Here is a 25224-nt window from a genome sequence, read left to right on the forward strand (position 1 = left end):
CTGCCCCGACTACTGTATCAGTAGGTCAGCGCGGAAACGTGGCAGATGATGCTGCGGGGAAGCAGCCGCCGGAGGGGAGGGGGCCGCGCTCCCCGCCCCGCGACCTGGGCCAAGGCGGGGGAGAAAAGCTTCCGTTCTCGCCCGCGATGGGAAACGCCCAGCCTCGCTGCCGAGAGAGGCGGCGCCTACCTGGAAAGCGGGGCGCGATGCGCACGGATCGAAGCAGGGAGGCAGGGAGGCGGGAGCCGCATCTCTCCAGAAACGTGACGAGAAACACGGGGGAGGAGGGGGGAGCCGTTCTCCTCGTGCGCCTTTGCTTCTTCCCTTTCCTCCACGCCCAGTGATGCGCGCACACACACACACACACGCGCACACACCAACACGTCTCTTTGGGGCTTTGCCACCAGGGCGCTTGCCGGGTGATCTGTGCCCACTCAATGTCCTGACTCCATACGGCTGATTTCGGTTGGTGCCAGAATAGCACCCAAGGCCACGCTAGCTCCCCACCTACCCTTCAGACGTCTCAATTGCACCCAATGGACCTTGGGGTACCGGGAGCTTTTAAGGATGGGAGCTCCGAATCTGGGGCGCTGGTGGTGAGACGACGACTGAGAATCCTAGACCCATTTTCCTGGTCCCATGAATAACAATGGAGCTTACTTGTTGAGGCTTTAGAAGAGAATGGCTCTCTAGCCTTTAAGCCCCGGCAGTTTGAGAGTCTCTTGTTGCTGTGAGCGCCTCCTAAGACCGGGGCACCCCTGTGCCGTAGGCGGCAATCCCGAACAAAAGCACACTCACTTGGGAAGTCTATGGGGCCTACCTGGACGTAAATAAGGTTACACTATCGAATTCCTTTGACGGGATAATGAATTTATATGCGGGGAAGAGGTTACTGGAGGCAGGGCAGAAGCAGAGGAAAGCTGGAAGAAGCAGAAGTCTTGGGTTTCTTGCCACCTGGCTGCTCCGCCCCAGAGTAGGAGTTTTTGTTCGTATTTGCTTTACTGACATTTGCCTCGCCACCTGGCTGACATGCCCTCGTGTTCCCGGGTGGATTTTGTGTTATGCCCCAGGGAGGCTTCTCTTGAGTTCCAGCGGGAAAATCTTCAGGACGACTCTTGGATCAGGATGAGGCAATTGTTGCAGCTTGCAAGATGTGCTTGTAAACATGACGGAGACTTGTGGCACCTTAACGCCTGGCTCTCAAACCTTTTCCTCTAGTCCTTGCTTTCAAGATAAAAAAATGCCCGCGCCACGCCAAATTTGCTAATATTGCAAATACATTGGAAAACAAAAAGAAACAACTCTTAGCAATGATTGATTTGTAACACAGAACACAGCTATTTAATATATGATAATGGGACATGAAGAAAGTATAAACAATGCAGCTACATAAGAACATGAATCAACCCCAAAAGGGCACCCGATCGAAAGGCGGTTCTGGATCACAACTAGGATTGTCATCAGTATCACTGGATGCTCTTGCTCTCATTTTGAAAGGGTATCTATCCAGATTCTGCAAATAAAAAAAAAATTATTTGATTGTCCTTGAATCTTCCTGCCACTCTTGCCATCTTCTCCTGCCCCACACCAGTGTGGCACAGCCACACCCTTCGAGAGCCCCCGTCTTAACGGCTTGGTCATCATCTTTGGTGGGTGTAGGACACACTTTGTTTTAATCTGCTGCTCTGCTTAAAACGGAGCGCCTTTGGGGGGCATTAAACGTCTCCTCATTACTCTGTGATTGCTTAAATCTGGTAGTCCTTATTAAAATGCGGCTGCATATTAAAGCTGCGTGCGAAAACTCAGGGCTCCGACTGTTGAACCACGTCTTCTTCTCCGGCGCTCCAAGGCTGGCGATGCTCAAGAAGAAAGAGGACAAAGAGGACGGATCGCAGCTCAGCTAATGCCCAGCCCAGATGGACCCGTTTGCCCAGCGCCCAGACTCCAACTAAATGCGCTTCTGCGATTGACCGTTTGGCTGTGTAGGCAACCATGCATTCAAAGGATGCACACGGATATAGGATTCTTGGTGCTTTAAATATACAGTATAGGGTGTGCGCAGCCTTTGCCTTCATGGAAGGGTGCAAACTGGATCTCCTTTGGGGGAGATTGAAGATGAGCTCTGGGAGGCTCAGAGTTTCAGTCCTAACCGTAAGTCATCTAAGCCCATAGAACTATTCTGGAAGAATATTTCACAGTTGCCGCTTTGAGCATTTGCCTGCCATCTCTTGGGTAGCTTTGAGTGGTGAGACTTCCTTTACACACACACATGTCCTGCATAGTAAGAAGCATTTTCTTCGCCTGGGCTGTTTCACGCACAACACCGGGTCACCGGCAGGCAACACACGGAGCTGGCCACCAGTCCTGGCTGTCCGCCCCGATGAGCGTGCCTGCCTGGTATAGGCGTTTCCAGATCCGTTTGTGACATCCACGCTTTATCTTTAAGCCAAATCCACTTCCAAGAACTTAGCTGCGAAGAGACCGGCCAGAAGCCGAGAGTGTAGGCGACGTCAACGGGGTACCAAAAATGTCCACCGGCTTCCTCCGGGCAGGGCTTCTGCGCCTCTCCCACAGTGGTCAACGGGCTGGGCTGCCGGGTTCTGCAGGTGCCTGGTCCGGGCAGGTCTCCAGGTTACCGTTGCTGCTAGTCTTCCTTCTTGTAAACTCGCTTGCAATTCCAGTCCCGCATTGGCTGATGTTCCTGTGACGTCACGGCAGCCACCCCTATCCTCGGCGCTGAGCTGAAAAGAGGGTTGTCGCCTCCCGCACCAATTTCCTCCGCTTCACCGACAACTCCTGGGAGCTCCTCGCATGTCAAAAGGAAGCTTTCCAATTCCACTTCACGCCTCCGAACAAAACGTCCTTCCTGGGGCAGCCTCCCTGGCGGGCATCTGGCAGAAGGCGAGAAGCAGCCCAGAAAGAAGCCCCTTAAACGCGCGGCTGCCGGCGGCCCCCGACGCCCGCTGCGCCTCCCAGGAAACCTGCGGGCGGCATCTCTTGAGCGCTGGGCAATGGGCAGAAGAGCGGCTGCCAAGGAGGCAAACTGCGCGCCCGAGATTCGCCGCTGGATTCGGGAGCGCGTCGAGCGGCCGCTGCGCGTTGATTTACGAGTCAACCGCAGGGAATCTGATTTCCAGGAAACGCGCGGCGTAAGGACTCCAGGGCAAGGAAGGGCGGCCGCGTCTCCTTGCTCCCCGCCGGCCAAGGACGGCGCTACCCTCGAACTGCCCCTCTGGTAACCTGAAGCCATCTTGTAACTTGGAGCTTTCTCCATGTTCTCTCTTTTATGCCTCTGTGCAGGAAGAGACATGGGTCTCTCTCAAGGAGAAAGCAAACAAGTGGAGATCCAAAGGAGTGCTGCGCACTGACAACTTGCCGGCAGCCAGCCAAGTGCTTTTTAGGAAAACGGAAGAGCTGAACATGCCGAAGAAAAGCATTCATTGCAAACCATCCGTTTTGCTTCACCTTCTTTCAACGGCAAGATCACCCCTTCAGGTGTCCCAGGAAGCTGTTGCCTTTAGCCTTGTTTCTCTTTGGGGTCCCACATTACAGTGGTACCTCGGGTTACAGACGCTTCAGGTTACAGACCCCGCTAACCCAGAAACAGTACCTCGGGTTAAGAACTTTGCTTCAGGATGAGAACAGAAATCGTGCTCCGGCTGCACGGCGGCAGCGGGAGGCCCCATTAGCTAAAGTGGTGCTTCAGGTTATGAACAGTTTCAGGTTAAGAACGGACCTCCGGAACGAATTAAGTTCTTAACCCAAGGTATCACCATACTGCTCTATAGCTTGCTGCTTTCTAAAATTCATTCCTTTTATTTAATGGCTCTATAAAAGACTCTTACTAAGTCCCACTGACTTTAATAGGGCTTACATCTATGTAGACATAAACAGGACTGCACTGTAAGTCTCTTCTCCATTACTATCCATTCATCAAGCACCAAACTGATTTAAACCTCAGCTCCCTTTTGCTATTGCCTCATGCTTTTTCATTCCTGGTCCCTTCACCTCAATTTTACGGAAACATTTAAAAGGCATCTTTTCTTTCTTGCATTTCACATTTGATGTTCTATTTGAGAAGACTCCATTGAAATAAATGGGACTTGGACAAGATTTAGGTATCTAAAGACAAGCCCTATTCAGCTGGATGGAACTTGAACGAAGTGTGGGAGATTAGCAGCCCAATCTAGCAATGAATATTCTTACTAGTGAGCATGAGAAGGGGTTAGAGACCACAGAGCTGTACTGCCAATAGGCAGACACAGATCATAGAAATTTAATTTGTTGAGAGGGCTCTGTGTGGTGTCATTGCTTCTCCTCTCCTGAGAGGGGAAAAACATATGGACTATTCCTGTCTCTCTTCCCGTTTCTCTTTGATAAGCAATAGGAGCAGATATATATCCAACTGCTCCAGCTCAGGCACATGCCTGAGGCTGTTTATACTGGAAATATAAGTATTTTGCCTGCATTTATTTTACTGCTGTTGCTTCTGAGAATGAATGCAGTATTATGACTTTTTCTGTTACGGATGGAACTTTAAACTTTGCTCAGCCCTACATTTTAAATGAAGTGGTAAGCTGATCTCTTTGTATGTTCAATGCACACATGGGCATCTGAAGGGATAAATTGCAATTAAAGTATCCTCTCCTACCTATTAAAACCCATCTCACATGAAGATCTTGAACCAGACAGCAAATTGTGCATGAAATACAGGTAGAATAATCTGTACTTCCCTGCTGCATCACCACTCTATCTAGAAGAAAAAAGGAAGATTCTGAAGGATGACAATGACCTGCAGAATTTGAAGTTTTCAGGAAGTGAAAGGTGTGTGTGCCCAGAGTGCTTGTGTCTGATGACAGGGACAAGTGTCCATCTGTTAGCATGCAGGCTGCAAAGGTGGGAGGGAAAAGGCTCTTTATGGGACTGCTAGTTCTACAAGAGAGGAAATCTAGCTTTAGGGGTGGCAGAAGGTTTAATGGCATGCTGGTAGCCAGAGGTTTTATGGTGAAGGCTGTAATGGTATAAGGGACAGTTTGCTTCTCTATCTATTTCTAGGAGTGGTTCCTAGAAGCACTTGTGCTTGAGTGCTTGGGCCTTGCACAATCAGTTGGCGGGTCACAGTGAAAACATGATGCTTGACTAGATGGGTCATTGGCTGAATACAGCAGCCTCTTCTTATGTACTTTTTGCAGAACAGCCAGACCCAGTAACTACAGACTCCCTGGCTTAGGCAGTCAAATGCTGACTTGTCCCTCACAAGGACCAGATACTTCCTTGATGATGATCGTTCAGGAGAAGTTTGAGATCACTAAATGGCACTTGTTGCAGTTCTGTACAAGTTGCAGGGGGTGGGGAGGCCAAGAGCCCTTCATTTTGCTCAGCTTGGAAAAAAATCTTTGGCTGTGCTGTTTTTTATTTGATTCTAATTAATACTGTTTTAATTTAATTTATTTTTTTAACACTGTTATATTGTTCCAACTTGTCAATATTTCTTGCCACTTTTTATATATTTTTTAGAAGATGACAGGCAGAATTTTAAAAGAAATTAAAGTAAAATATTGCAATGTTTAAAATTGAGTAATTTTTTAAATGAAATCTATGGGTTGTTCTACCAATAGTAAAGGAAGCCAAATTCTGAACAATTTCAGAATTTCTTTGTTGTTTTTCTATACTCTCATGTAATTGATCTGCTTTGACATGATAGGCAACATTAAAGTGATTTGTTTTCCCATTCTGCTATTGTAGGGGCAAGACAATGTTCTCTAACATGTAGTACCCTGGCCAGCAGAACAGTCCTGTGCATGTTTATTCAGAAGTTCTAAAATGTTCATTTGGACTTTCTACATGTATATAGTACTGCAGCCTTAGACTGATGTATATGAATTAGAAATTGTGACATGAACACACTTGTCAGATCTGGGTTAGCTCTGGAACACTTTCAATGATATTGGGGACAATAATACATAACAATCAAATAGGATTGATATAAGGCGATACACAGAAAGAGAGAGAGAGAGAGAGAGAGAGAGAGAGAGAGAGAGAGAGAGAGAGAGAGAGCTCTGAACACTCTAAAAAGATTTTATAAACTCCATAGGAGGTGAGGATATCTCTATGGAGTCAGCAAAAACAGAGGGCCCAATGTTAATTTTATTTCTGTTTATTTATTCACTTACTGGCTTGATCATTTGAAAGCTCTTGGTTGCTGAGCAAACAAGCAAAGATGGGGAGGAGAATTCCCCTCCTCCCTTTGCCACTTTCAACAGAAAAGGCTGTTATCTCATTTGATTTTTAAAAGGTGTCATATACCAACTTGTCATTAGCTCAAAGCAGTTCCGTCTTAAATTAGCACATCACGACAAATTATTAACAGATTTCAATGTTGCAATTCCTATTTCTCTCATCACCTCCACCAAGTGAGAAAGAAGCCCACCCTGAAGCAGAGAAAGTCTTTCAGGACCCATAGTAGAAGCAACAATTAGTGTGAATTTCTAGTGCAACCATTTCAGTATAGAGACATCTGAACCTTACGTCTACTCTTCCAAGCTGTGAGCATGCTAAGAAGCTTACCCAGATTCGAGACAGATACCAAAGAAAACTCAATTCCAAGACTGTTTAGTCCTACTCTTCAGTCATCTCTCAAACTGCTTTGGCTGGCCAATATTCATATGCTCTATTGACAGTGTCAAACTATCATATAAAATACTCTTTGGAAGCATACACAGCAGCATAAATATCATATTTATAAGGCAAGCACAGCATATAGACTAGGTCTCAGTCTATATTGCCTCCTGCTTCTGGGCCTCCAAGCTGCTCCCACCCTCACTCCCAAAAGTTAAGTGCAGTGTGATTTCCCTCCTGCCACAGATAGATGGACTGGAAACAGTGGCGTAGCGTGGGTTGTCAGCACCCGGGGCAAGGCAAGTAATTTGTGCCCCCTAACCCATGGATTTGCACCCCCTAACTCGTGGATTTGCGCCCCCTAACCCTAACCCCCAGATGTTGCGGCCGGTGCGGCCGGCCCCCCCTGCACCCCCCACGCTACACCACTGACTGGAAAGCTGTTACTTGAAGTTGGAACTGGTCCATAGAGCTGATGTAGTGGTAGACTAGCAGAGTGAAATGAGGAAAAATGAAGTAAATTCTCCTGAGACATACAGTGAATGATTTGTAAACTGAAAACTAACTCGGAGACAACTATTACAATTTGCACTTGAGCTGAGAGATAATGAAGTTAGTCTGATGGAAAGTAAACTGAAACATGGAAAGAGCTTATGTAGTTCTTAAGCACAACAGCAATTTTTAGAAATTATATCTCTCCTCCTGTTGGAGTCAGTCTCCAGGTGTAACAGATTACTTTTAAAATGTTATTAGATCATTAAACACCCCATAGTCCTTGGTAAAACAACAACCAACCCTCTAGTTTAAAAGAGCAAGAAGAGAAAGACAACCAGGAGTTTAGAAAGCAACGTGTGTTTTCTGGCAGCAGATGCCCCAATACTATCCTACTTCCTGGTCCCTGTGACAAAACACCTTGGTAGTGTGTGACTCAAATGTCTGAGAAATGCAGAACATAAAATTCCAATGCAAAGCAAGGAAAGTTTTTTAACAAGCTACCTGAAGAGACACACAAGTTAAGGGGCGGGGGAAATAGAAAAGAAAAAAGCATATATGCAGAAAGGCTTAGAGTGGCAGGTGAAGACAAAGCTTGCCAATGCCAAAACATTTGTTATAAGCACAAGTACAACAGATCCTGGAAAGCAGCAGCTGTTTTTTGACCTGCAGTTCCAGACACAGCATGGATACATTTCTAGGGAGATCAATCAAAGGCAGAGGCTAGTCAAGAAAGAAAACAACGCCTTAGGCTAACACGAGGAAGGATTTGTTGGTTGACATTCTTCTGTCTCAAGAGATAATGGAATGTGGCTCCAGTCAAACTGTTGTGTTAAAGGCATAAAGTGACCTTCCTGGGACGCAAACCTGGGCAATGTGTATGAAGGTCCTGGGCTACCCAGATGACAAGACCCCCCCTCTCGGCCTCACTGAAAGGGTCCAAAGGAAAGCAGAGCAAGACATCTGGCACCAGCTTGGCTGCAGGAGTTACCAGAAGGAGGTGTACAAGGCGCCATCCAGCCATCTTAGGGACTCTGCTATGGGTTTATGTAGGGTTTATTCCTTAGCCTTTTCTTCTCCCAAAGAGATCATGCAAAGCATCAGAGATTTAGGACCAACCAACAAATCCTTCTCCTAGATTGGGTACCTTCCCAGGTTGGCAATCCTCATCTGCTCCTCACTTCCTTCTACAGCATGTGCAGAAATGACCATTGGAGCCACTATTGGTCTTGTCTGCTCAATCTGCCAGAGCCTGTCTTCACATGCAGGTGAAGTCCCTAACTCACTGAGAGTTTGAGACCCATTGGCTATCCTCACCTGTTTTAGCCGGCTAGTCAAAACCATTTCCTGGGGTGTGCCCACTGTTGCATGCTGACAGCTTCTAGGAGCCATAGGTGAGAGCTAAGTGCAGAGTGGGGACCAAAGTAGGACAAACTACCCTAGAAGGAGCACGATTCATACAAATCAACTGCAATTCCTTCATGGATACAAAGACACACACATACCTCAACAGCAAAAGGAAGCATTGGCAGCAAAATAACATCATCTCAGCTCATCAAATACTGAAGGAAAAGGTAAGTTTTTACCTGAAAAGATGTTAACAAAGGACCAGGCGGACCTCACGAAGGACAGTTTCCCACCTCAGAAGAAGATCTAAGAGCGTAAGTGACTTCCAGAAGCTACTGAGACTCTGAGACCTAAAGAGCTTTATAGGTCAAACCAGCATTTTCAAACTATATAGGTCAGAACCAGCATTTTTAAACTTTATAGGTCAAAACCAGCATTTTAACTGAGCTCTGAATCTAGAACAAATCTAGTTGTAACAGAATTGGTGTTATAGTATCTATTCGCCTTGAAGCTGTTAATAGTCGGGCAGCCACATTATTTCCTAATAGAAGCTTCCAAACCATTTTCAAAGGCAGCTCCATGTAGAGCACATTGCAATAGTTCAATCTTTTACTTACCAGAGAACAGATTACTGCAGCCATATTACCCCTGTTCAGATAGGGTTGTATTTGAGCCACTGGCCTAATTTGGTAAAAGGCACTCCATGCCACTGAGGCCAGCTATCCCGCACCTGGGAGGACACCATCCATGCCCCCTCCCCCCTCGGGAGCGCACCCGCCCTGGGCATCATGGGCATATGCTCTGTCGCTCCTTCTGGAGTCTATCATTCAAGTAGGAGTGGAATCATTGGAATGCAATGCCCCAAATATCCAGCTCAGGCAGTTGCCTCAGAATGATAAGTAAAGGTAAAGGGACCCCTGACATTAGGTCCAGTTGTGAATGACTCTGGGGTTGCGGCGCTCACCTCACTTTACTGGCCGAGGTAGCCAGCGTACAGCTTCTGGGTCATGTGGCCAGCATGGCTAAGCCACTTCTGGCGAACCAGAGCAGCGCACGGTAACGCTTTTTACCTTCCCACCTGAGCAGTACCTACTTATCTACTTGCATTGTGATGTGCTTTCGAATTGCTAGGTTGGCAAGGACCGAACAACGGGAGCTCACCCCATTGTGGGGATTCGAACCACCAACCTTCTGATTGGCAAGCCCTAGGCTCTGTGGTTTAGACCACAACGCCACCTGCGTCAGAATGATACCATGGTCAATAATTTTGAAAACCTCTAAAAGATCAAGGAATATCAACAGAGCCACACTCCCCCTGTCTCTTTTATGACACATGTCATTGTACAAGGCAACCAGGTTTCCCTATGAAACCCAGGTCTGAATCCCAACTGAAATGGATCTGGGAAATATGGCTCCTCCAAGAGTACCTGGATCTGGCTTGCAATCACCCTCTCAAGAGACTGACTCCATCTTGAGTGGGGCATCTCACACAGCTGTTTTTCATAGATTTTACAGAGGGCTCATTGTACCTTGCAAGGCTGGTATGATGCCCAGTCAATAAACATGTTTTAAAATTTACTTCTGGCAGGGTTAATATAACAGCTAAAAATCTGAGTCTATTTAAGGATAATTATGAAAAATGTTGGTCTGAAATTAAGAGAGACTTGGAAAGTTGGGCAAAATTGAAACTTTCTTTGTTAGGCCGAATTGCTGCCATTAAGATGAATGTGTTGCCAAGGATGTTGTTTTTGTTTCAAACATTGCAAATTGTGGACAAAACGGAGTGTTTTCGGAGGTGGCAGAGAGATATTTCTAAATTTGTCTGGCAGGGCAAAAAGCCCCGAATCAAGTTTAAGATATTAACAGATGCAAAGGAAAGAGGGGGCTTTGCCCTGCCAGACTTAAGGTTGTACTATGAAGCCGCAGCTTTCTGCTGGCTGAAAGATTGGCTACTTCTCGAAGACACTGACGTGCTAGATTTGGAAGGTTATAACAATGCTTTTGGTTGGCACGCATATCTGTGGTATGACAAAGTTAAGATAAATAAGGCCTTTAAGAACCATATTGTCAGAAAAGCAGTGTTTAATGTCTGGACAAAATACAAAGACTTATTGGAAAATAAAACTCCGAGGTGGCTTTCACCCTTGGAAGCTAAGGCTTGGAAAAGACCCAATATGGAGGCCTACTGGCCAAAATATTGGGAACTGCTAGAAAAAGATGGGGACAACTGGAAATTGCAGAGTATGGAGAAAATGAAGGATAAAGTGCGAGACTGGTTACATTACGCTCAGATTAAGGAAATTTTTAAAAGTGACAAAAAGTTAGGATTCCAGGTGGAGAAATCGAAGTTGGAAACAGAACTGTTAGAACCTAAGACTAAGGTACTTTCAAGAATGTATAATTTGCTGTTGAAATGGAATACACAAGACGAAATGGTTAAGTCGGTTATGATAAAATGGGCACAGGACATTGGGCATAACATTATGTTTGAGGACTGGGAAAGGTTGTGGACCACTGGGTTGAATTTTACTGCATGTAATGCTTTGAAAGAAAATGTAATGAAAATGATATACAGATGGTACATGACCCCAGTTAAACTTGCCAAAATATACCATTCGTCTGATAATAAATGCTGGAAATGTAAAGAAAATGAAGGAACATTCTTCCACCTCTGGTGGACTTGCCCCAAAGTGAAGGCCTTCTGGGAAATGATATATAACGAGCTGAAAAAGGTATTTAAGTATACCTTTACTAAGAAACCAGAGGCCTTTCTTCTGGGCATTGTCGACCAGAAGGTGTTAAAGAAAGATAGAACATTTTTCATGTATGCAACAACAGCAGCAAGGATACTACTCGCTAAGAACTGGAAAACTCAAGATCTACCCACACTGGAAGAATGGCAGATGCAACTGATGGACTATATGCAACTGGCGGAGATGACTGGCAGAATCCGAGACCTGGGAGAAGAAAGGATTGAAGAAGATTGGAAGAAATTCAAGACCTACCTGCAGAAATATTGTGATTTAGTGGATTGTTAAGAAGGATGCTTGGTTATAAATAATTGGCCATCATTAAAATAGATTAAGAATTGAGGATAAGAGAGATTAAGAGAAACAATTAATAGGAGAATTCTTTACGGTATTTAAGCATGTGGTTATAGATTTGGAAATAAGATGATAATTTGCTTGACAAAATTTATTAAAGATGTAAATGGGAGCGGGAGACGTGAGGAAGCTCAAGAATATTATGAAACTTTGTTAAAACAAAGCAATAATGTTTATTAATATTGTATTTTCTTTCTAAAAACCTTAATAAATATTTATAAAAAAATAAAATAAAATTTACTTCTGGCAATGGCTAGAAGTTAACAGAAAACTGGTCTGTGAACTACTGGGACCAGAGGGCTAGAGGAAGAAACCCAGCTAATAGAGCTTTCATCTTAACATCATGTGTTTTGTGGTTGAAGCAGCTCTTAGGATATCTTTGTACACTCTCAAACAGCAGCTTACCACAGCTGCTGTACACTCTCAAACAGCAGCTTACCACAGCTGTGGGTAATGTACAGTAGCTATTTCTTTACTACAAAGTACCACTGGGAGCAATGGAGGCACCTCACGTAGCACAACTGGGGCACTGCCTACCCTAAATCTCCAAACCCACCAAAGCTATAGCCCAGTTCCTCCTCTGTTCCTTACATTCCTATTAAATACACTTAGAGACCCTCTGGACTTGTTTTTGCCCATCTGCTGTGCTGGCTAATCATCTCTGGGCAGCACAGCCAGGCACAACCATCCTAATGGTTCCATCCATCTCTTGGAACTTAAAAGGGTTTGTAAATACTATACAGTGGTACCTCTGGTTACGTACTTAATTCGTTCTGGGGGTCTATTCTTAACCTGAAACTGTTCTTAACCTGAAGCACCACTTTAGCTAATGGGGCCTCCCACAGCTGCTGTGCCACCGCCACACGATTTCTGTTCTCATCCTGAAGCAAAGTTCTTAACCCGAGGTAGTATTTCTGGGTTAGTGGAGTCTGTAACCTGAAGCGTATGTAACCTGAAGCGTATGTAACCTGAGGTACCATTGTAATAAATTCCACTAGAAGTGCCTTATGGAAGGCAGCAGATCCCTCTGAACCTCCTTTTTTTTTTTACCACTTTCCCCAGTCGATTAAACTACCGGCCAATCAGAATTCTCTCAGGGTTTGGGTAGGATTATAAATGACCTTCCCAACCCCATCAGTCGCATGCATGCATTTCAGTCTGAGCCAATCAGATGCATGATTTTTTGGTCTGCCTGTTGCTCTTCTCTTCCTTTGTGTCACTATTGTCTCACATTTGCAAGGCAGCAAACTAAAGAAGGAAAGACAATCTTGCCCCCCCCCCCCCCTTCTGTGGAAAGCAGCAATAAATCTCTTTGAGTTCCTGGGTCTGGATTTATTACTGGTATATAAATGTTTAAGGAGAGGAGTGGCGGTAAACTATTTCAAAATCCTATTTGCTGTCATGGAAAGGGAAGAGGATATATCAGACCACTCTTAGGGAGGGGAGTAACCTGGCCTTTTTGTGTGCTGCAAAAGTAGGAAGGGTGAGGACATTTGTATATTCCCAGAAGCGGAGAAGAAGGGCTACCTTTTGTGAGGAAGCCAGTCTCTCTCCAGCTTTCTTAGGATCTCTAAATATCACTAACATTTTCAGCCTTTAGGTTGGATACTCTATACATCATGCTGCTTACTTTGTAAATAAAATTGTCAATATAATACCTATTGTTTTCCTTGGGCTGTTTGAATATGCTTATTAGCATTCTTTCTCTCTGACTCATGCAGCCTTCAGAATTAAAGGACCTGGAGATTTTATACGCAATATACCGTATTTTTTGCACCATAACACTCACTTTTTTCCTCCTAAAAAGTAAGGGGAAATGTCTGTGCGTGTTATGGAGGGAATACCTACGGGTGGCATGCCTACGGATTTTCCTCCTCTAAAAACTACGTGCGTGTTATGGTCGGGTGCGTGTTATAGAGCGAAAAATACGGTAATTGATTCCAACTGAGGATAACAGCAATAAATTATTATAATTAAAGTAAAAACTTTAGCAGAGATGTCAGGGTTTTTCCTGTGCCCAGGAAAAGGCCTTCTGTGATGGGTGAGCTGTGAAAGCAGAGGATTGTAGTGTGACAACAGAGGATTGTAGTACCTTGGAGGCTAACAAATTCATTATGACAATCTGATTCTGTGGCTGTAAATATTGCCTCATTATCCAACCCCGTTAAAAATCACTATGCTGTGGTCTACATATTGCACTCTGGTGTTCTAGCCACACATCAAAGTTCTTACAAAACTATCCGGCTGGCAAACTAGTTTCATGAGGCAAACTAGTTTCATGAAGTCTACAGTACATTTGGTAAATTATGTGCCCAACTTTTGCTAGCCAGTTCCAATAATTAAGTGCCCAGGAGCAGGGCTAGCCCAAAGCATTCAGCTATCCAAGGTGAATTAAAACTTTCCCTGTTCTGTCATATGCTAACGGTAAAGGTAAAGGGACCCCTGACCATTAGGTCCAGTCCTGACCGACTCTGGGGTTGCGGCGCTCATCTCGCTTTACTGGCCAAAGGAGCCGGCGTACAGCTTCTGGGTCATGTGGCCAGCATGACTAAGCCGCTTCTGGCGAACCAGAGCAGTGCACGGAAACGCCGTTTACCTTCCCACCAGAGTGGTACCTATTTATCTACTTGCACTTTGACGTGCTTTCAAACTGCTAGGTTGGCAGGAGCAGGGACCGAGCAACGGGAGCTCACCCCGTCACAGGGATTCAAAACGCCGACCTTCTGATAGGCAAGTCCTAGGCTCTGTGGTTTAACCCACAGCGCCACCCGCATCTCTGATGCTAACGGTACAATAGTACAAAAGGCTGCAAATGAGTACTTACTTGTTTGAGAGCAAGATCCATTGAACCTGGAGGAATTTATTCTAAGCAAGCACATATAGGATCAAGGTACACAGAATCAATAGCTGACTGCGATGTAATAGAAACAGAAGAGAAACTAAAATTGAAAGAATTTGAAGAGACCTGAGAACATGTTAATGATTGGTTACAATATGAGGTAAATGAGGTTTTTAAAGAAGACAAAAAGAAAGGATTTAGATATACTTTACTGTATCTAGATTTCAAACAGAAATTGTAGAGGATAATACTAAGTTACTGAAGAAGATGTATAATTTATTGTTAGAATGGGAAACCAAAGAAGAAGAAGTCAAATGTGTAATGATTAAATGGGCACAAGATCTAGGATACAACTTACAAATGAAAGACTGAGAAAAATTATGGAAAGTTGATTTAAAATTTACCGCATGTACAACTCCAAAAGAGAACTACATGAAAATGATGTATTGATTGTATTTAACTCCTGCTAAACTTGCAAAAATGTATAGAACAAGCTCTAATAAGTGCTGGAAGTGTAAAGAGAAAGAAGGAATGTTTTACCGTAAGTGGTGGAATTGTAAAGTTATAAAAAGTTATTGGGAAATGATTTATAATGAATTGAAGATGTTCAAAATAACTTTTGTTTAAAAAAAAGAAGTATTTTTGTGAGGTATAATAGAACATGAATTACCAAAAGAATGGAAAAAGTTGTTTACATATGCTACAATGGCGGCTCAGATTCTCCTAGCCCAGAAACGGAATGACAACCAGACTCCAATGAAAGAAGAATGGCAAGTCAAGCTTGTGGATTAAGCTTGGCGAAACTTATGGGAAGAATCGGAGACAATGATAACGAAGACTTTTTAAAAGACTGGGAAGTTTTTATGTTGTATTTACAGAAATATCGTAAAGAAATGGACTCACTAGCAGGGTTTGATTAAACACAAGTAAGAAAATAAGATCAAAGGTTAAGAAAGGATAAGATGGAATGAAATCGATTGTAGGATATAATCATGAAAGAAAATTCAGTACAAAAACAATGAGAAGTTAAGAGGATTAAGGTATAATAATATAAAAACAAGATAACAATAAAGCAGAAGTAGTAAATATTTAAAGAACCAGAAAGGGAAGCTGGAGGAAGTCACGGGGAGGGGAAATTTCTTTTCTTTTTTATGACAAATGTTACATTGTGTTGATTGATTGAATATAAAATTGTAAAACTCAATAAAATTGCTTAAAAAAAATAGTTGACTGGGATGTTATTTTAATGGCTATCTGCCATTACTTCCTCCTATTGCACCAGAGGAGTCCTTATAGAGGGGCTTACATGTTAATCTGTAGCAGCAAAACAAATACATATTTTTATGACACCTTAAAGATTAACATATTTATTACGGCGAAAGCTTTTGATGAAGCACCTGATGAAATGGACTATAGCCCATTAAGGTTTATGCCACAATAAATGTGTTAGTTTTTAAGATGCTGCAATAATTTTAAAGTATAAATCAGTATATAGGTGCAGGTCCTAAGTGATTTTGGCAGTCCTGCCTATACACCCAGTTAAAAATTGCCATTTGTATCAGTGGACCAGTCTCTTCTAAAGGTAGGCAGAGGACACTGCATGAAATTTCAGGGCTGGTTAATAAGCACTTACGCTTTGCATTGACTAAAATGAGGGTTGATGCAATCATGTACATAATTACATAATAAAACAGATAATAATTTCAATCACCTGCACACACTATTTGCATAGTGGAAAACAACAGCAAAATACAACAAGACCTACAGCAAGAGCAAACTAAGCATTTGCAACAGTCTTTACAAATTGTAGACATCCAATTTGAAAGAATAGTAGATTACGAATGCCGCTCCAATGTCATGACAAATTGGAACCTCAAAACTTTGTTTGGGGTGGGGAGATGGATTCCGGGGCAGACAATTTTGGATGCATCTCTAGAAGATGAGATAAACCTATAAGGGTGGAGTGAATTCAGAGGGATGTTGTTTGTGATGCATCCTATTACCCAGAAGATCAGATAAGCCATATACAGATCCAATGTGTAGACATCACAGTGGCACTATTCATCCTTTGGAGCTACTCAATGGCTTATTAGAACACAATTCATTTTTATTTATTTTTTACTGCATTTACTTTATTGCAATTATCTCTGCAGTTCATCAATCGATCATGAAATCAATGCTCTGCTAAGCAAGGGGTGAAGTTTGATGTGAGATATGTAACAATACATTTGACAGCACAAATGCAATTAAATTCATACCAAATACTTCTTATGTGATGCTGCCTTGCATCCTGAATTCGCTTTCCTTAATTGCAGGTGGTTGCTTATATTAACAAACAAACAAACACCATCCTTCTCATTTTCTGTCTGTGCATGTACAAACATAGTCATGCTATAAAGAAATATAAAAATAAGCAAATAAAACCAAGAGCAGATAGAAACAGTGGACTAAATTATAAACAGCATTAGCAGAAAAAAAAATTGCCTGAGCAGCCAAACAAGGTCTCTGCTTGCTGACAGGTCAACAGAGAGGTAGCTAAACAGGCCTCCCTTCTGAAGACTAGGCATAGGCATGGCATTTCCAATGCCAAACATACCTCAGATGTTGGTAGAATGTAGAGAAGGGCCTCTTCTCAAAATCTTTAAACCTGGAAAGCTTCATATAGGAGAAGGTGGTCCTTCAGACAACCTGGCTCCATGCCAATCAGGGCTTTAAAGGGCACAACTAGCCTTTTGAATTATGCCCAGAAATATACTGGCAGCCAGTAAAGAAGTTCTATCACTAGGGTCGGGTGCTGCCAATAGCTGGCCCTGGTTAACAGCCATATAACGGCATTATGGACTAGCTGAAGTTTCTGAACTAGTTTCTAAAGTTTGTGCAAATTAGTTTCTTATTACATATGGTTTAACAAAGTATGATTCGGGGCGTTATTCCATCCTCACAGTATAAAATTTCCAATAGCATTCAGGGATTGTCAGGGAAGATCAGTTTGTTTTTTACACCTCAAATAAAACTAATAATTTGGAGTTTAACTTATGATTTGCAAAAAATAAAATAAAATAAAATAAAATATGGGTTGGCATTATATATGAACCAACCCTGTGAATGGCATTGAAAACACATTCCTTACTGGAGCCAACTTTTAGGAATTGAGCACAATAGTCAGATGATGCATATTTTGCTTACAAAGTATAGCAAAAAAACAAAGACAGAACTGGACGTCACCATCAACATATGACTGTCCAAACACACTCTATAGTATGGGTATAATCAAATGATCTGATGTTGACCATAATAAACTAGATCAGCTGCTGAGAAGGCTAATGGCCACTCAGTACCACCCCATCCACCTTATTTGGCTAAGATAGTGTATACACCAAAATCAATGGAGAAGATGTTTGCAAGAGATCTTTCAAAGCATCTAATCTATGTTCTTTTTCCTAACAATAGTACAGTAATAGTAATAGTTCTCTTCCCATCTACCCGCCCCCCATCTGCAGTAATTCCAGTAGAATTCTAGCTGGAAATCAAAGGCGTTATGAAAATACCCAGAAAGCCTTTAAAAAGGAATCAGGTGCTCAAGTATCTAGTCACTGACAGGAGGCCACTGATTGGAAGCTGAAATGAAAGAGTTTCTTATCCGATGAAATACACAAATATTTTAAAGTATATTATTAGAATATTTTTAAATATATTATCTGTATATTTTAAAGTATATTATTAGGGGAGAAATGACAGAAAGGTGTAAATGTCAGAAATCATAGATTTTCTAAACATAGATTATAGATAAGATACAATGCCCTGGCAAATTTGGATGATTTGTGAAGGCAAAATCAAGCTGCAAAAATTGTACACAGGAACCTAGCAGAAAAGTATGAACAATTTACTACTGGACCTGCCCAAATTATAAATATACTCCAGTCCAGTTCAGCTATTGAAATCTAGTGATAATCAAAGGGAAAAACAAATAGGACGGAAATACACCCAAGCAATGAAGCAGTTTTATACACTTGACTTGGTTTGATCTAATAAGTCTTAGCAGTTAAGAGGTAACACATTTTGTCAGGTTATAGATAATTTCTCTCAACAAGCCCACCGAGGATGCCAACTTATTTATAATTAAGAGCAACAAACAACACCCTTCTTCCATAGGTTCACTAGCACATGTCTACAGGAATTTTTGTGCTTCTCCCTTCAGTGAAACTGGATAGCCTTTAAGGAGCAGACAGTTATATCATACAGATAATTTTCCAGAAAGTCCTTGTATTTCAAAATTAGTACCACAAACTGTGTACTAATGGTTCACTCAATATCTACCGGTAATTAGATATCAGCTGCTTTCAACCGATTCCCTGTTTCCTGGCTGTATCATTATGATCAATAACTGACAGTTCTTATTGGCTCAACCCACAGTTTGGCATCATTATTTCACCCAGGGCTGGCCCAAAATGTTTGGCTGCCTAAGGTGGACCAGCAAATGGTACCTTACATCCTAATAAAGAGAGCTAACACCCAAGGCCAACCAAGGTATTTTAGCAACTGAGGCAAAAAATTCTACAAGCACATTATAGTCAACCTTCCAACACCTTTAGAGAAGCCCTACAGAAGACCGCCCCCCCTCCTTCAGTCCCCAAAGTATACGTGCAAATCAACAGTGGTGGCTTTTTAATTTATTTTTAATATTCAGTTAGCAAATCATAAATCAAACAGCTCCCTCCATCTGTGTGTCTTTGCTTTGCTTTGGGGCATATTCCCCTTTTACCTTTTATCAAGCATTCCCCCCCCCGCTTTTTGTTGTAGTTTAACAGCTGATGGTATTTCTTCAGAGAGGCTCACAAATGCCTAAGAGGTTGTTGCATCCCAATTTGTGCTATGGAAATAAAGCTCAATTAATTTATTTTAATACCATAGCCTACCCTTCATCACAATGGATTGCAGGGTGGGATACAATAAAACTATATTTAAAATATCATATCTGTAATCATTAGAGAGCAGTTAAAATCAATAAATACTATCAATGGTAAAATCACAATAATGGAATCTCCTGCAATCTCAACTGAACAACTTAATGAATCTCAAATGCTTGAGTAAAGAACCATGCTTCAAGTTGACATCAAAGCGAAAACTGACTCAGAAGCTGCCATTCCTTAGAGTGGATGTGATGCTACCGTTGAATAGGCATTGCCACATGGTATTCAACTTCTGGCAACAGGACACTGAAAAGGGCCTCTCCAGAAAACTTAGTATCCAGGCAAGGCAATAGAGGAAGAGACATTCTTTCAAGTACTTAGGTTGCAAGTAATTTAGGGCTTCATAAATCACAACTAACACCTTGATTTCAGCCAGGAAGTCCATTGGCAGTCTTCAGGAACAGCTGGCTGACCCACTTAACAACCTGGCAACTGCATTCCATACTAGCTGGAGCTTCAGTCTTCAAGAGTAACACCACACCAACAATAATCCAAGCAGATGGTTGTCAGAGCATGGATTTCTGTGTCAAGGCTATCTCTGTCAAGGAATAGCCATTGCTGGTGAGCCAACAGAAACTGGCCAGATGGATGAAAGCTAGTAATTTACTAGCAGCTGAGAAGTGTCAGTTGAGTATCTTAGAGGTGGTATATAATGTTGGTCACACACACAAAAACTGAATGGGAAACAAAAGACAAGTCTTTCTAACTTCTCCAGTGGTGGTAAAACAAACTTACTTGGCTACAAGTGATCACCAAAGAAAGAAAGAATATTCTTTCAGAGTTGTCCATACAAATTCATTCTAAGATTCTAACTACATGTTACATTTTTTAAAAAAAATTTTTAAAAAAATTTGTGATACAAAACAAACAAATGTACAGGCATACCTCAAAGATATTGTAGGTTTGGTTCCAGAGCACCACAATAAAGCAAATATCACAATAAAGCAAATATCACAATAAAGCAAGACACACTTTTTTTGTTTGTTTCCCAGTGCATATTGAAGTTATGTTTACACTATATTGTCACCTATTAAGCCAGGCCTCCTTAACTGCAGGGGCAAGAGGGGGAAAACCCAGCTCCAGCCCTAGACAGCTCTACTACCAAGGCCAGAAGAGGGGCAGGGGCTGGGGAGGGGGGCTTCCTTTCCCTGGAAGCAGCCAGGCTGCCTGCAGCTGCACCCATATACTCATAAGGAGCAATATCTGTGAAACACAATAAAAGGAGGTGTGCCTGTATTTTAACCATATTAATGGATGTTATCTCTAAGGGGGTAATTCTGAGCAAAGACACAGAGTGGGGAAGGCATGCTTAACTATTACCCCATCTATCACTTCTCCACTCCAAGTTGCCTTCCCTGCCAAATGTTCCCCTCTGAATGGAGTCCCAAAAGCATTTGCCATTGCAAACGTACATTTGGAATTCTGCAAGAGAGAAAGCAACAGTGGGGAACAGAAAAAGCAACTGGAGAGGGAAAGAGTTAAGCACCTTCTTCTCCACTTCCCATATCTTGCCTTATTTTAATCCTTTCTTAAAATACACCCCAAATTGAACAAATCATGTCTTAGATTGACACTAAATTATGAATTAATATAGACTTAAGTGTGTCAGTGGATGTGTGTTCATTCACAATAAGTCATTCATTCAGCAAACAGCAGTTCTCCCTTGGCTATGACAGCTACAAAGAACATTAAAGGTGGACATTAAAACAGAGTGGTAATATCTGAAGTAAAGCTTTGAAGTCTACAAATCTTTGAGCAGAATTTGCCTTGAAATCAATAGAACAAAAATGCACAGAAAGGGATAAAAAAATTATTAGGTGCCTTATTAGGTGGTTGCAGTTAATGACAGAAGAATGAGCTCAGCCATCTATCAGCTATGAAAAATAATGAATCGAGAGATGAATTAATAAATTTAAAAATTAAGCCCGCCATATAATTTCCCATTTCAGCAAAACAAAAAAGTCCCACATTATCTAAGTGACACCATAAACAAGTATTGCAAATTTCACTTTAAAACAGAGTTGTACGAAGTAAATGCAAAATTGTCTAAAATTAATCATAATAACCCCCAAAAGACAGCTTTGTGTGACATCAGGAATCTCATTCTCTAAGAAACTTTCAATGGGAAAATTTACTTTTTATGTTGCTAGTGACTCCACATGATAACACATCAGAAAAATTAAAGAAAGCAAACTCTCTTTACATCTCACCTGCCCAGATATATTTGGGACCAGCTCCTTTCCATTCTGCAGTTCCCCATTCTCTGAAAAGATAGGTATGTTGGGGGTAAAAACCATGAGGTCATTCTTGGCACCAGCCTCCCCAGCTGGAGCTGCCAGGATATGGCTGTGGCGATTTGAATAGGACCAGCTGCCCACTTCGCTGGCACAAACCAGTGTGGCTGTGCCAGGGCCATACATCACGGGCTCCTTGGGTTGACACTGGCATCGCAGAGCCATATACACAATGATTGCCAGCAGAAACAATGTGGAAACTGAGCAGATGGCAATGATCAGGTAGATATTGGAATTGTCCGCCAAGGATCCTGAGTTCACTCCCAACATGGGAAGCCGGGTATCAGTGTGAACAGCCTGAGCACTTGATATCAGTGATACACTGAATGTGACTGTGGCTGACAACACTGGTTTGCCATGATCCTTCACTACTACCAGCAGATTCTGGCTGCTGCCACCTTCTGTCTCATCCAGGGCTTGGGTTGTACTGATCTCACCACTGTATAACCCAACGCGCCAAGGACCACTTTTCGCATCATGCAATTCATAGCGCAGCCATGCATTGTAGCCTGAGTCAGCATCCAAGGCACGGATCTTTCCCACTACACGTCCAGCTTCTAGTGGGGCTGCCAGCAAGATGGGTGCCTCCTCTGGCTCAGACACTGCTGGTGCATTATCATTCTCATCCACCACAAAGACCTGAATAGTCACATTGCCACATAGGGAGGGCAGCCCAGCATCCTTGGCCCTCACTTGGAACTCCAGCAGCTTCAGCTCCTCATAGTCCAAGGGTTGCAAGGCATAGACCTTCCCACTCTCTGAGTGCACCGAGATGTAGCTTGTCAGTGGCCAAAGCTTGTCATCCATCGAGTAGCTAACCAGAGCATTCTCAGCCACATCTAGGTCTGAGGCAGACACAGTGAAGATGTGAGCACCCGGTGGGTTGTTCTCCTTCACAAAGACCATGTAGGAGGGTTGTGCAAATGTAGGTGCATTGTCATTTACATCACTGATGGGCACAACCAGACTGCTGCTGGTTGACAGCAATGGCTCCCCTTGATCTTGTGCCATCACCAACAGTCTATATTCAGCTACTTTCTCCCGATCCAGAGGCTGAGCTATCACCAGTGAATAATAATTCTTGAAGTTGGACATCAGCTTGAAGGGGAGCCCAGGTGGCCATAAGGAGCAGCTTACTTGTCCATTGGCACCAACATCTCTGTCAGAAATGCTGAGCAAGGCCACCACTGTCCCTAGTGGAGAGTCCTCTGGCACTGGCACTGACAGCGATGATACTGATATCTCAGGAGCATTGTCATTCACATCCAAGACCTCAATCAGGACTTTACAATGTCCTTTCATTGGTGGGGTCCCTTTGTCTGTTGCTTCTATCCCAATTTCACCTAACTTAATGCTTTCAAAATCCAGTTCTCCATTTAATGTGATTTGTCCATTGCTTGAATCTAAACTAATCAGTGCACCTAAATTCTGTGGGTTAACACTTCGAATTGAATATATAATGTCTTTGTTAATTCCTTCATCAAGATCTGTTGCATTGAGACAGATTATTAACGTTCCTATTTTTGCATTTTCAAAAACTTTAACTTGATACATAGACTGATTAAAAACTGGTGCATTATCATTCGTATCCAGCACACTGATTAGCAACTGAGCTGTGCCAGTTTGCTCTGGTTTTCCTCCATCAGTGGCCGTAAGCAATAAATTGTATACGTGAGTTAATTCTCGATCAAGAGGTTTCTTTAACACAAGAACTAAAGACTCACCATGCTTCTCATTGTTTTGAACATCCAAGGTGAAATACTCATTGGGACTGAGTTTGTAGCTGAGATGAGAGTTTGAACCAATATCGTCATCAGAAGCTCCCTCTAGTGGGAAGGATGAACCTGGAAGTCTAGATTCAGGAACAATCAGGGTTTGCCCAGCAGCTGGGAATATAGGAGCATTGTCATTGATATCCTTGATCTCCACTTCCACATGAAAGACTCTCAAGGGTTTATCCAGGATCACCTCCAGGTGAATCATGCATACAAGGGTTTTGGCGCACATCTCCTCTCGATCTATCCGGGAATTAACAAATAAAATTCCATTTTGGACATTTACCTCTAAGTAGTCCTCATGGCCTTGGGATATCATCCGGAACATGCGGGGCATCAGCTCCTCCACCTGCAGCCCCAGATCCTGGGCAATGCGGCCCACGAAGGTGCCATGCTGGGATTCTTCCAGGACAGAGTAATGGAGCTGGCCACTTCCCATCAACCAGACTCTGTGGATTAGAATCAGCTGCAGCAGCCAGCTCTTCACCAGGGGGCATTGGTTCAAAGACATTGTCACGGTAGGTTTTATCCCTGCTTTGGAAAAAAATTAATCCACTCTCCAGCGTCAGCATAAAATGGTGGGAAATAGGCAATTGTTATGCTGCAGTCTCCATGCCATCACCCTGAGCTTCTTGCAGTCTCTTGTTCTTTCTGAATTGCTGGGAGGGGCTTTGATCTCTGCCTGAAAATAGTATTTTGATTTTCAGTGGGTAGCGACATCTTGTGACAATTGGTATAAATGCCTCACAGGTATTTTATTTTAAATTTTCTTAGATTAATTTCATAATTTCCTTCTGAAATATATGTGTAGTTCGTTGCTATTATTTTCTGATGATTTTCCTTGCAAAGTTAACTTGTGTGTGTTTTTGGTATATAGTTGTAATACTTTTGAATAATCATTGTAGAATCAAACAATTAGGTAGGGTACATGTTGATTTCAATTATCCAAAATAGAGCTCAGTCAGAGTATTGTGGCTTCCACAGGTTATGTTTTCAACTACTTACACTAGAAGACTTTTATGCTACTATCACAAGACATACCACACTGTTGAGAAGTTTACACTGTAGAGGTCTGAGATACTGAGTCAACTCCATTCCTTCACAAGAGATCAACTAGGCATTACTTCTGGAACCACCATGACCAGCTGCCTTCTCTCTTTGCCCAATCACTCTACACAAGTAAGGCACAGTGTGTGACAGGCAGAGAACTGACACATGGAAAAATTAGCCAGAGAACATTGGAAAAACCCTACTGGATCCAGCTCAAAATTATTTTAGAACCTCAAACTAGGGACACAGCCCATAATTTATTTGCAACCCAGCCTATTCCATCTTGCCAGGTAAGGTCATTGAGAGCCAAAACACTAATACAGAAATTGCTAGACAAAGGCTATGTACACAACATACATTTAAATCATGTGACTTCCCTCAAAGCATTCTAAAACTATAGTTTCCACCCCAAGCTACAATTCCCAGTGCCCTTAACTTTCTAACCACTACACCACATTGACTGACTGGAAAATTAGTGTTCCTTCCCTTTAAAAAAAATTCATAAAAAAGAAATACAAATCCCACTATCCTAGATTCAACAGGATAATAGTTTTTAAGGATATTATTGAGTTATTCTTTGCATCCTCCTGCACTTATGCACTACAGTGGTAAAAAGAATACAACAGTATTAGGGAAGTAATTCGTTAATAATTGTACCGTCCCCAAGCAGAAGGGCAAGAAGAACTACCCCTAGTTGATGTTTGCGTTATTGATAAGATAGCTGATAGCTATCTA

The 25224-nt window shown here is 42.6% G+C and overlaps 1 protein-coding gene across 4 annotated transcripts in view; it reads right to left on the reverse strand.

Annotated features, from left to right (window-relative positions):
- The window catches only part of LOC309373494 (protocadherin alpha-C2-like), a 181751-nt gene that overhangs the window by 74917 nt on the left and 81610 nt on the right, over positions 1 to 25224 (reverse strand). Inside the window, exon 1 of one of the 4 annotated variants that reach the window (XM_081917751.1) lies at positions 21581 to 24189. The exons of the other annotated variants lie outside the window; for them this stretch is intronic. Coding sequence (XP_081773877.1) covers positions 21581 to 23950 — 2370 coding nt within the window. The 5' untranslated portion in view covers positions 23951 to 24189. Of the gene's footprint in view, positions 1 to 21580; positions 24190 to 25224 lie in introns of those variants that run through there. 4 annotated transcript variants of the gene reach the window in all.

The sequence above is a fragment of the Podarcis melisellensis genome (genome assembly GCF_964234715.1).
Source record: "Podarcis melisellensis genome assembly, chromosome: 7".
NCBI classification, from domain to species: domain Eukaryota; kingdom Metazoa; phylum Chordata; class Lepidosauria; order Squamata; family Lacertidae; genus Podarcis; species Podarcis melisellensis.